Below are 13,043 nucleotides of genomic sequence, written 5' to 3'. Positions count from 1 at the left end.
TAAATATATATAGGTATGTGTAGTTTATTTCTATTCTGGAGGCCTTTTGTAAGGGGAACCTTTTCCTGTTTCTTGGCCTTCCCCTCAGCTTTGTATATGTGTTAAGGTTGTTGAGAAAATGATTAACGTAAAGTAAAGTATTCTACACTTGACCGGTGACATCGCACGCGTTACAAAGAAAGGCGCCAAAACAGCGTTAAAACGACCGTTGGCAACAAAGCGGCTACGGAAAAAAGGTAAGGAGACTTCACATGTTTTATTCCTCGCTTTTATTATCCTTTGAAATCTGTCTATATAATGAGTCCTTTTTTTAACGGCCCACACGTACGCTTGAAATGCGATCTTAATATGTTAGTTATTGCCGTTAATGAACTTTATACCGAAAGTCACACACAGTACCCTTGGGCCGCCAAAGGCGCGCCAAGCTCACGTCTCGAGCAAAAGCGGAGGATTATTTCATGAAAGTGTCACGCGTTGTGTGACGCGGTGTTAAGTTACACGATAAACCGTCGAGAATTTGAATGCGTTACAGTGGAACCCCGATACAACGATCCTCGATAAAACGATATTTCCAGTGCAACGATAAATACGCTATGTCCCAGCAAAAGCTACAGTAAAATCTATGGGACAGCATCCCGTCTCGATATAACGATAACTCGATACAGCGATCTAATTCCACTGCTCCCTTGGCATATCGTTAGATCGGGGTTCCACTGAATAAGGAATAGTACGGGGAACAAAGTATGGTCGATTTAAAACACTAAATATTCATAAATATGAATATTTTACACTTTAGATAAATAAACCTTACTCATTCCTCGTGTGTGGCGTTGTGTTTTTTGGCGATTTCCGTCGTTTTGGGCTTGCTTTGCCGTCACTGTTTTGTCCTGTTACAGCACAGGCGTCCCAGGCTCACGTCTCGAGGAAAAGCGAAGGATTATTTCATGAAAGCGTCACGCCTTGTGTGACGGAGTGTTAAGTTACGCGAGTAACCGTTGAGAATTTAAATGCGTTATAAGGAATAGTGTGCTGGTGGCAGTATTCGCCACAGGGTGTGTGGGATGCGTCTAATGCATTAGTGTAGTTGTAGCTAGCATTGCACACCCCGCTTTCTACCGTCAGCTGCTGCCGCTGGCTAGTTCCGCCTAGGGGCAAAAAGGGAGCCGAGTGCGCAAGTCTCCCCTGCCAGTACATAGCCTCTCCACCACCAAGACTTTTGCAGTGCCTCCTCGTAGAAACACACGGTAACTGGGCGTCTCGCGACTCCAGGCAGAATCTGTAGGGGATCTCGGAGCAGCAGTGGGCCCTAGAGACGTGGTGTCCAGACCCACCGGCGTGTAAACACGCCCTGGCGCCATGTCAGCCACTGCCCCAACTATGGGCAAATAGCAGTCGGATAGTAGACGACTACCGCATGCAAAGACCAGGTCCGGCAGACAGCACGGAAGAAACCACTCAACTGGTTCAACGGGCAAGAAGGCGCTCTTAGCACGGCGTTTGTGGAGCGCTAATAGGGCAGAGTGAAGACAGTAGCACTACTTCTGGCCATCCACTGCATCCCTTCCACCACCGGCCGTCTCGACTTTGTCGTGCTACAGGACCAAGATGGTCAGGGACGAGAGAGTGAGGCCGACGATCTGCGTAACTCCCCCTCACTTTAATCCATTTCACGCGCAAGTCATGACTTCATTTTAAGCACTTCCCTTCTCCCAATTCCCCCTTTTCATAATCCACTCCTCTCAAGTCCTGCGGCGATGGACGAGTGGTGATGCGACAGATGTGGACACACTTGCAGCCGTAACCACAACTCTACACTTAGGCGGTTCAGGCCTCAGTGGTCACTTTCCAGTAATAATAATAATAATAATAATAATAATAATAATGATAATAATAATAATAATAATATATATATATATGCCAAGAAGTAGAGGAGGGCGGGAATTGCGCTCTGTTGAAATGGAGTACAAAGCCGCAAAAATTAAGAGTGCAGTCAGACTCCATGGCAATGAAGATCGTGCACTGGGAATGGTACGGGAGTTCGAAGAGCAAGCGGCGAGGATGGGGACGTAGGTCAATTTTTAAAGAAGCGGCTAAGTGCGCGGAGGAGTTGGGGCTGGTGTTGGATTTGGAACATGCGCAAGGGATCAAGAAAGAGGTGCGGAGGTGCCAAATTGAGAAGTTAGAGGATGAGATCAGAAACCAACGGTGGCAAGGGTGTTTCTGGTGGCTCACAGAGTGGAAGAACTGCTCATCACACACAATTGATGGACTCGTCGAGCTATTCGAGCAGCTATTGCCAACGCGAGTATACACGAGTCAGAAGACCCACACAAGCGGAGAAGGCGAGGTGAGGTGCAGATTATGCGGCAAGGCTTTAGAGAGTGTGGCACATATCTTGTCAGGATGCAGTGCACTGGCCCAGAGCAAGTATCTCTCTAGACACGACGCAGCACTGAAGGTACTGTTTTACCAACTGTTGTATGATGAGGGATTTATAGACGAGATACCACCCTGGTGCTCACCCGACAAGCCGAAGCCCGTGTATGAGTCAGAGAATGTTAAAGCTTATTGGGATGTCCCTATATATGCTGATGAACAAGAGGTCAGATGCAATAGGGTGGATGCACGCATTGTAAATCATATGTGCAAGAGAGTTGTGACGCTGGAAATGAGCTGCCCGTGGGTAAACAATCGGATAAGAAAGGATGAAGAGAAGACACTGAAATACGGACCCCTTCGCTGGGAACTAAGGCAGCAGTTCCCAGGCTATGATGTGAAGCAATATAACATCATTATGGATGCCCTCGGGGGGTGGTCACGGGAGCTGCATGTCATGATGCGCGAGCTGGTGGGAGGCAGAAGCACAGACGTACTGCGAAAGATGCAGAGGGCAGTGCTCTCGGACACGCTGAATATTGCCTGGACTTTCAAGGTGGCAGTTTGACTTTCTGTTAGAAGGAGGACCGTAGACACAACGGAAAAGCTTTTTAGGATTAGTTAATGTACATTTATTTTTTTACTCCATGGCTCACAGGTTACGGGTTTCGCCCTGTGCTGCCTGATTAGAATGTAGCATTCAGTTGATTTCTCTGCGACATAATGATAATAATAATATTTATACAGGATAACTTCTTCAGTGTATTAAGCACTGGTATCAATGGGGGTCCTGTTATTAAAATACTTAGTTAAAAAAATACAAAAGGTCTAAAAGGTAAAATGCACTGAGAAGAACTGTCGCATGGCCGACATCAATAAAAGGAGATGTACATCTACACGATAACATCTAATAATTGACGAAAAAATATTTCGTGTCCCTTGAGAATTCAATAAAGGATTCCTTTGTTTTAAATGGCGAGGGAGATCGTTCAATTCCTTCGCGCCTGTAAAATAGGAAGATTTCTTGGTGACCTCTAGGTTGACTTTTGGAAGACGAATGTCATTACAGCGTCTAGTCGCAAGTCGCAAATGTGTGTACAGAAGTATTTAAATTAAAATAATTATTCAGATAAGGCGGTCCTGAGGCATTTTCTAGCTAATAAGACATTATGAGGTTCTCGTCTATTAATTAAGGGTACTAGAACTAAAATAGCATTCAGCTCTTTAGTCTTGAGACCAGAATTTGGAAAAATTAAATTTGCAGCTTTAGGCTGTAAGCTCTCGAGTACATCAGAATTAACTTTACCGCAGCCGTACCAGGCCACATCACAGTAATCAAAAACAGGTAAAATCATCATCTTGTAAAGGCGTTCAGCAGCAGCTATGGGAATAGAAATTCTCAAACGCCTAAAAACACCCAATTTCCCTGAGACCTTATTGACTACGTGCTCAATATGGTTGTTAAAACTCACGAGCTGATCAATTACAACGCAAAGATATTTGAAAGACTCGGATTTTGTCAAGGAAGAACCAGTGCAGGATAAGCTTATATTATCCTCCCTCTTAAGCCGTTGTTGTGAGCCATATATTACATATGCAGTCTTGCTCACATTCAAAAAAGCTTATTTTCTTGCATCCACGAAGAAATACGGTTGATATCATTGTTTAGACTTGCATCCAACTCAATCGCAGTTTTAGCGGTAAAAAAACAACACTGTATTGTCTGCATAAAGCAGAACTTGCGAGAAACAAATACAGGAGGGCATGTCGTTTAAGTACGATATAAAAAATAGGGGCCCCAAAATTAACCCTTGAGGGACGGTAGAAGCTATATCCAGGGGCGAGGAGAGAGCTTTGTCGACCTCTACGCACTGGGAACGCACTGTTACATATGCCATATCTCTGTAGCTTGTTTAGAAGGGTATGGTGGTCTAGCGTATCGAAGGCCTTCCTCAGTTCAATGAAGACCGCCCCAGTGAGAAGATCATTATCCATATTTCCGTGGATTTCATCCACAAAAAAGGTGACAGTGTTTCAGTGGAGAAATTCTTCTGGAAGCCAGATTGACAGGACGACAAGAGATTGTTAGCGTTTAAATAACTAAAACATTGATGATATACGACTTTCTCGGCGATTTTGGAAATTACTGGGAGGATAGAAATGGGACGATAGTTTTCCATCTCTTCTCTGTTACCGGACTCGAAGAACGGAACAACTCTTAAAGTCTTCCAGTCGTCCGGCACCACTCCAGATGAAAAGGAAAGGTCAATTATGTGAGTCAGACACTCCGAAATAATCGGCGCTCCGCCCTTAAGCAAACGTGCAGGAATGTTATCCAATCCAGCAGCTTTGTTCACTTTAAGCTTTCTCAACAAATTGTAAACAACGTTTGGTCTTACTAAACTTAGCTCGAAGATTTCGTTTGTGAAAGTAGTTTCAGTATTCTGCAAAGGTGACTGCTGTCGTTGGCAAAATATCTTGGACGATCTTTGAGATAGTTTGTCATTGATGGTTTTGACAATTGAGGTGAAGAAGTGATTAAAATTTTCAGCTATGGCACTTTTGTCTGTCTTGAGATCACCATCGACTTTGATTGGAGACATAGATTGTCTTAATTTCTTCTCATTTGGAAGCACTCTCTTCGCAGCTCTCCAGAAAGATTGCGAGTCATCAATGTTTTCGTGAATAAGGTTCCGTTTGTAATTGGCTTTAGTGGAGCGCACTTTGTTGTTTACTGCGCTTCTTGATCTTCTGAAGGCACTCCAATCTACCTCTTTATTTGTCCGTCGCGCCTTCTTAAGAGGACAGTCTCTTTGTTACATTAATGTCTTAAGTTCATGCGTAAACCAATGGTAGGTTGCAGGGTAGGTTAGGGTAGGTTGCAGTGTACGAGTCAGTGCTGGAATTCAGCAGCCCCCTGGACGACGAAGCAGCCCTCCTCAGGATAGCACTGCTTCCCCCGTGGCCTGGAGAAGGGTCTAGAAAAGGTCACCTAAACATTGTCTGCCTCACCTCTTCCCTGGCCAGCATGCCGCGGCTGGCATGGGTCCCACTCCAGCGGTAAGAAGGATCATAAGAAAAGCAAATCATTAAAGGTGATGCCCTACACCTTCGGTGCTTGGAACGTGCGCTCCCTAATAGACCGCACTGGGTCTGACCGTCCAGAGAGAAGGAACGCCCTTGTTACCCATGAACTAGTCCGTTACAACGTGCAGATTGCCGTCCTCAGTGAGACTCGTCTGGCGGAGGAAGGCCAACAGACAGAGCAGCCTGAAAGCTACAAGTTCTTTTGGATTGGAAGTGGACAAGACTATGAGTGGTAAAGTCAATTTATGTACAATACTCAGCCCATCCCCAGACTAATATTTGTATGGAACTCCGACGTCTAATTTGCGAAAAGTTTGAATACATAAATGTTTATCAAAGGTTCTGTACAAATTCAAGCTTTTCGGCCGTGATTTGAAAAGCAGTAATCGGTCCACAAAGTTCCCCCAATGTAATCTAAAGATTTTCATCTTGAACGTTCGCGATCGTTTACTCTTTTGGGCTTCTGAGAACGTCAGTGGTCAGTGTCACGTAACTGTGGCCGTGTCACCTCGCTCTCCGATTGGTAGATCAGGACAATGGATTAAAGCGAGGTGTCACTGTGGGGAGGGGGTAAGTATTGTACATAAATTGACCGTACCACTCTTGGTAGAGATAAAATTAACCTTACACCTAAGCCTCTTGCGCGGCCCTGTCCAGTCTGTGAATCAAAGGCTCTGGCAGAAAAGAACGACCATGGAAATGATGGTAGAAAACATTCTTTGTCAGCGTATTGCGCGGAGATTTTTGGAACTGAGACACTTTCCATGGTGCAATGATCTTGGATCGTAAGCTGTGGGTAAGAAAAGTGCCGAGTAGACTGATTTTCTGGGCGCAAACCGCCTCAGCGTGGACAACGGTCGAAATCGTAGTGTGCAGCCTTGACTTCGACTGATAACAGGAACAACAGTGATGGAAAAGCAAGCCCAAAACAGCAGAAATCACCAAAAATCAAAACAGACACGCCTGTGGTTACAGAGCGTCCCAACCTCACGTCTCGAGCAAAACCGAAGGATTATTTCACGAAAGCGTCATATGTTGTGTAACGCGGTGTTAAGTTACGCGATAATCTGTCGAGAATTTGAATGCGCTTGAAGGAATAGTATAGTGAATAAAATATGGTCCATTTAAAACACTAAATATTCCGAAATATGAAAATTTTACACGTTAGATTAATAAACCTTACACAATCCTTGTGTGTCCGTGTGTTTTTTGGCGATTTCCGTCGTTTAGGGCTTGCTTTGCCATCACTGTTTTTCCTGTTATCAGACAGCTAGGTACACATATTTTAACTTATTTGTGTGTCCTTTTAAGCTACAGAGTATGCCTACAATGATCAGAATACCAAATTGGATTCTTTAATTTTAATCTTCTCAACTCCGTATCCCGCTCGCGACCTGATTCAAGAAGAAGCGCCCTGCGATCGCCTTTGTTTACTTTGCCATGCAAGCGTAACGACTGATCATGTTTATGGAACGTTTTAGGACAACTCGCACTATATTTTCCAACCAATTGTTATGGTAACCTGAATACTCTGCGAAAAAGATAAACAAACGAAGTTTGAACGGTCAAAGACATACCTTATTCAGTTTTCAGAATTATGCAAATAAGCTTCGACACGTGCGTGATGAAGTACAAAGACATTGATTTGCATTGTTTTCAAGATGATAGTGGATGAAAGCCTGCGAGATACCTGCGGGTTTGAGACGATGGGTGACCTCATTATTGTATTAACTATCTTCCGATATGTTTTTCTTATCCGATTTACGCGTGCATTTTGCGAATTCTTTCTTTCAAATTGGTCAATGTTGATATGCATTAACCAATGATATGCAATGATATGCAAGGTCGAAGGGAAGAAAGTCTGCTGTGATGAGATCTAGATGATCTGATTACAGCAGTACCCAATAACGAAAGCAAACATTACAATTCGAGCACAACGCTTATTCTTTGAAAGAAATCAAGGCTATATTTTAGGGTTATAGGGCAACAAATATAAAATCGAATAATTCGATCCGTGAATTGTGCTTTGATTGATAATCGGAGCATCAGTCAGCGAATACGTCTCAGTGGATGAACCAACTCTGTACCGACGAGTCAACCGCCGTTCATCACGACGACATTCCTTCACAGAGCCTCAACTTGCGGTAATGCCCTTAATCATATATTGATTGCCTGTGTCGCGATTGCGTTTATATCACTCTTGAATGTGATTATGAAAAGCAATGGAAATTTTGCTCCTAAAGTTCATGTCTCACCAAAACTGTAGCGAAACAACAAGTCTTGCCGTCGTTTCCGTCTTTCGCTACACAACCAACCCTACTGCTATATTGAAATGCGTTCGAAGTTTCCTTACAAATGGCGGTTTTGTGCCTTACTGAACTTACTTGTTACAAGAGTTGGCACGCACGATATGAAGAATGGGAAGTAAAATCCAATACACCTCATTCTTTTGGCTCCTTGACTTCGTGTAATGGCGTAGATCATAAAAAACTGCTTACCAAAAATGGAGAATTTATCATTTCCACAAATACTTGTTTTTCCAAGTGATTTGTATGTTCAGTGGAGCGCGTAGAAAGAAATAGAATAAATTATCGTAATTACAAATTCGCCTCAACTACGCGCGGCGGGAAAAGTCGGGTCATGTGACTTGTAGTTTAAAGGAACAATTTATGCTGTAAGATTCATTCGAAGCTAGTGATCAACGGTCAACGCAAACATCAAGGGATCCGATTACTGAGAAACACAAATTGTAAGTTTATCATTTCGTTTATCATTTCGATTAAGAATATTGTAATAATAATGTATCCCTAAATTATTTAATTTCAGTTGACTACTACGTAACGATTACGATTACCATGGATGTAAAGAACCGTGTCGTCTTACATTAGTACAAATAAAATCTAACATCGTTGATCCCTGGGCTAATCTTCAAATAAGTAGCCCCTTCAATCATAGGAGCGAATCACCAAGAAACAAAGGAACAGAACAGGCGCAGGGTTCTAGGAATTCTACGCTTAATAAGGCTCGTCCAGCCGCTGTTCGGGAACTAGAGCCCGCGCTCAACTCGAGAGAGCGGCGATAATCTAGCCATCGCTCGATTGGTTAGAGGAAAGCGACTCATCTGCCGAGGAAAGCTTAGAAACACTTTTGTTTTCGTTTTTTGCTATTTTGATATTTATTAATATCAAAAAATATAACCTTCAAGAGCCACGTTCAACCGCCATTGTTATTGTTATTATCCGGGAACCCCATACTTTCTCCCACACACCGAACGGAAACGGCAGAAAAATGCCACGACAGCAGTAGCTTTTGATAATATTTTCATGGCAAAAATATTAATAGGGTATAATCACCAAGAGCACAACTAAATCGCTATGTAGGAAGGGGTATATCGACGACGTTTCCTGTCTGTTAAACAGAACCAAAGACAGAATAGGATAATTTTTAAGACGGGCAAACAACTCTGTGAAGAGGTTTTTTCTCTTGATTCTATACACGGCTGGAATATCAGACTCAGAAATTGGATTCTGGGACACAAAGGTGTTCGAAAACGATAGATTTAACAGGGATTCGACCCCTTCACCAAACGCATTACAAAGAGATGAAGACCTTCCAATACTTGAATTTTTCTTCGTGTCATTCACCAGGCGCAAAGAATAGATTTCTAAGGGAAGAGGAGCTACGCCTTCGATGATTTGTTCAATAAACAATAAAGCCATCAAGATGAAATTTTGGAGAAATATATCTTTGAATTGGTCTCAACGGGACGGAAAGGTCACCCGAAAACTTACATGGGATTAGGCTTGAGATCGATTATAAAGGTTTTCCTGTCCGACGGTCACTTAAAGAGCCAATTAAGAGGAGATTTCTTTTTTTAATTTTCTCCGTAAAGCTATGTAGAAAGGCTTCTGCAGACTCGCTGCTCGTTTTTCTTGCTAAATCTCAAAGCTGTCTTTCGCTCATTCCATGCCTTTAATTTGATCTAGTAAGTCACATAATACGGCGGCTTTTCATCGTGCAGGACGACCTTTTCTCGATGGCGCATTATCGCTACCGCGGAATAAAACGACACGTTGTCAATAGACGAAAGACACTCGAAGGAACCAGATGAGGGTTGAGCCGGTTCTCGGTCAAAACAGCGAAGATTTGGTCGAATAATGTCACAAACATGGTAGCCCTTTCTTTTCTCTAATACACAAAATTCTAAGAAAGGCCATTAATCTAACGATGCAGCCTTGATTGTTTTGATATGCTTATTTATTTTTGCTTGTCACGTAAGGATGAGCTCGTAACGTGACTAGCATAACGGACCAGTGATTAGAGTAACGAAGTTTGTCATAAGACTCGAAAAAAAAAACAACAAACAAACAAACAAACAAACAAACAAACAAGCAAACAGCCGGTACAAGAAGAGATTTTGTAAAAGGCTTCCTCGCAGTTACTTTGATCAGCGATATTTTGTAATCTAGAACCTCCCCAACTAGATCCATTTCATGTCCTTGCAATAAGGTCGAAGTTGAGAGGCGATCAATTTAAAAATATGTATTTAACTAATGAAATAAAGGAAATGAAAGATATTCCATTTTCCTTTTTCTCTTCCATGAGGTCGTTACATGGACTGAAGCGGCTGCCAGAGGCGCCTGATAATGCTGACGTCCGATCTCAATCTTAACAACACCGGTATACCTTAGCCGCCTATGCTGCTATTAAGGTATCGAATCATTCACTTCAATCGACTAACTATATAGTTAATAAGTAAGAGGACTACATGCTTGTTCAATTTTGGAAATAATTGGATGGGAAAAAATTGGAGGAGAGCCAAAACTGGACGAAGCCGTAGGCCGAGTCCAATTTGGCTGTCAGAATAATTTTTTGATAGCATGAAGGTCCTACTACATACAAGAATTCAACTCCATTCGGCCCTATTACCACTACATATCTGTTCTCGACTCGCGCGTTATTTGTACCCTTCTTAGTGAAAAGGGGCAATAAAACAATAAAGCTACTGATCAAATTACCAAAGATAGACAGAAAAATGTATGCATTTTTACACTTTCCTTAAAAATATTCAGAAAATGACAGCAAATAATTTGTAGCAATTAACAGCTCTACTTTATTCTGGATACGTATCTCCAGAAGAGACTCTTTAACTTCCCTAGAATTGCTCTTCAAATTTTCTTTCGAATGCAGATTATTATGACGACGAACAACAGAACAGCGATCACTATTCCAGCAATTTCAACGCCAGTGAAACTTGAGCCCTCTATTCACAAGAGAACAACAACAACAACGACAGAATTAATCGATGAATATGGTGATGTGGAAAATTGAAGTTTACATTCAAAGCATAGATTGGAGTTAAGTTAATAACTCATAACGGATTAAAGACTTCAAAAAAACACTTTTAATCTTTATTTAATCGTTTCTTCATTTGTTTAGCCCAAAGATTTTTCAGTCCCGGTCTTCTTTTAAATTAAGCTTCATTCTGAATAGAAATTAGGGTACATGGTGGTTCTTTTCCTGCCGCTAAGCGAGCTTTACTTGAAAAATAATCTGTAAGAGAAGGGCATGTTCTCAAATTCGCCAAAGGTTCGCACTAAGTCCTGCAATCGGCAGTACCAAATTTGTTTTTCTATTAGAAGGGGCTGTAGGTGTGTTTAGGGGATGGGGGAAGCAGGAATGGGGATTAGGAGGTGTATTAAAATGAAAGGAAATGAGGAAATAGTGGGACAGGAAAGGGAATGAGGGTGTAAACTGGTGGGAAACAGGTAACAAGCAAGTTACGGTTTACATTCGACCAGTGCATGTGAAATTCCACGAGACGTATTGGAATTGAGTTCGATGAGAACCAAATTGCCGGTTTTATCAAAAGGAAAAAAAAAGGATGAAAATTCAAAAAGTCTCCCAACGATTCAGGTCCGCGCAATGTTTCGTGTGGGACATTTCCGAAGGAATGCATTATTCAAAGTGATAAGGCATTGCAGGGAGACGCCATGTTTACGTTTCTCCAAGGGGCACAAATGTGGCGGCTGCAGGCTAACGAAACCATACTTCATCGCGCTAAGGTATAACAAGCCAATAGTCGTCTTCGTGAGGCTCATCGACATCCCTATGAGTGCTTATTCTCATACAAGGACTGTTTACAGCATTCTCGGCCGCTATTTTGATTTCTTGTAACGCAAAAGCTTAGAAATCTAACCTTGCTTTATCCAAGACGAAAAACCTTATCAAACTGAAAGTTTTAAAAAGATGGGTCTTCCGCTGCTCTAATAACAAACTAAACTAAAATCTCAAAAGGATTGATAATTCCTTACTCTTTAATTCTTATTACGTTGCGTGAAAACCAATGCAAGCAGTAGAGGTGTTGGTCGCGAAATAAGCGACTGATAAAAATCAATGCAATCCTATATGATTTTCGACACACATTTAAATTTGCTCCAAAACTGACTATGAGAAAATTAAACAAGTACACCTACTGCTTACTTGATGGTGATGAAGTTGATAGAGCCAGGATGTCTAAGGTCATAAGAAAATGACAAATTAAACACTTCTTATATTTTTTTCATATCTTATAGAGGTCTTAAGAGTCATGTTTATAGAAAGCTGTGATTGACTAAACATGAATTAATAATTAAATGAGAATTATTAAATGATTAATAATTAAACTTGAATTAAAAGTGAACTCTGGTTACATCCTTTCCTTTATAGCTTAATTTCTTTTTTTAAGTCACACCCTGTAAGATGATAATAAAATATTGTTTCGTGCGCTTCTGGAGGGAGTCCTATTTTTCCCCTTTCCTTCCCGATAAAAAAGAAGATGATTATAAACTGTTGTGAGTGTTATGTTTTAATAGCTGCTTCAAGTGGTCCGTTACTTCTTCAAATAGCCCTACTGGCATTAGGGTATCGCCGAGAGGACCACAAATGAGATCCCCAAAACACGTTTCTTCTACCTCCTACTCATTTAAATCTAACATGCCATGGGAACCAATGTTGATGGCATCAGCAACTCGTTCCATTGTTTGCGTTGCAGTCACGTTGAGACTAAATTTTTTTGATCCGCTTGGGTAAGATTTAAAACGGCACATTTTGGGGAAATCTTTCTTCGGCGGCCTTCCCCTTCCTCGCGCAAACTATCCGACTAGCTGTGATTATTAATATTTCATTTCGAAACGATTACATTTTAGATACGATACTATCTGAATTTTATCGTACTTACTTTAAAAAAAAAAAAACTATTGTCCCGATTTTAGGTGGACCGTTACGGCATTCCTGCACTGCCCACATATTCTCCCATCAGCATTCGCATCGACGCCGAAGCAAGGTAGAAAATCTTTCTTATAATCAGAAGCAGGCCGTCCGTTCTCTCTAGTCATAGTCTTGTCACACAGCGCGCACTTTTCTGCTACACGACTTATTTGTGTAGTGAAATTTACAATGAGAAATGACACCAAAATTAACATGAAAAGTATAATTTGAATTCCCGCGGCATTTTCATTACCGCGATCACACCCTCTTGTAACAGGGGTTACACGCATGCGCACGTAGAATGCCCTCCTGTACTGACCATCTATATCACG

At 41.8% G+C, this 13,043-nt stretch overlaps 1 protein-coding gene and 1 long non-coding RNA gene across 2 annotated transcripts in view; one reads left to right on the top strand and one right to left on the bottom strand.

Moving 5' to 3' along the window:
- LOC148726525 (uncharacterized) overlaps positions 1-7,982 on the bottom strand; it is a 24,986-nt gene extending 17,004 nt beyond the window's left edge. Inside the window, exon 1 of the mRNA XM_088726905.1 lies at positions 7,848-7,982. Coding sequence (XP_088583031.1) covers positions 7,848-7,947 — 100 coding nt within the window. The 5' untranslated portion in view covers positions 7,948-7,982. The remainder of the gene's footprint in view (positions 1-7,847) is intronic.
- Positions 7,983-8,089: 107 nt separating this feature from the next.
- On the top strand, positions 8,090-10,877 carry LOC148726524 (uncharacterized). Its single transcript, XR_015989338.1, has 3 exons — positions 8,090-8,212; positions 10,069-10,174; positions 10,654-10,877. It is a non-coding gene; the product is annotated as an uncharacterized LOC148726524 (long non-coding RNA).
- Positions 10,878-13,043: the final 2,166 nt, after the last annotated feature.

The sequence above is a fragment of the Stylophora pistillata genome, chromosome 7 (genome assembly GCF_964205215.1).
Source record: "Stylophora pistillata chromosome 7, jaStyPist1.2, whole genome shotgun sequence".
In the NCBI taxonomy this organism is placed as follows: Eukaryota; Metazoa; Cnidaria; class Anthozoa; order Scleractinia; family Pocilloporidae; genus Stylophora; species Stylophora pistillata.
The sequence above is the reverse complement of the archived record's forward strand: the minus strand, read 5'-3'. Positions and strand labels throughout refer to the sequence as shown.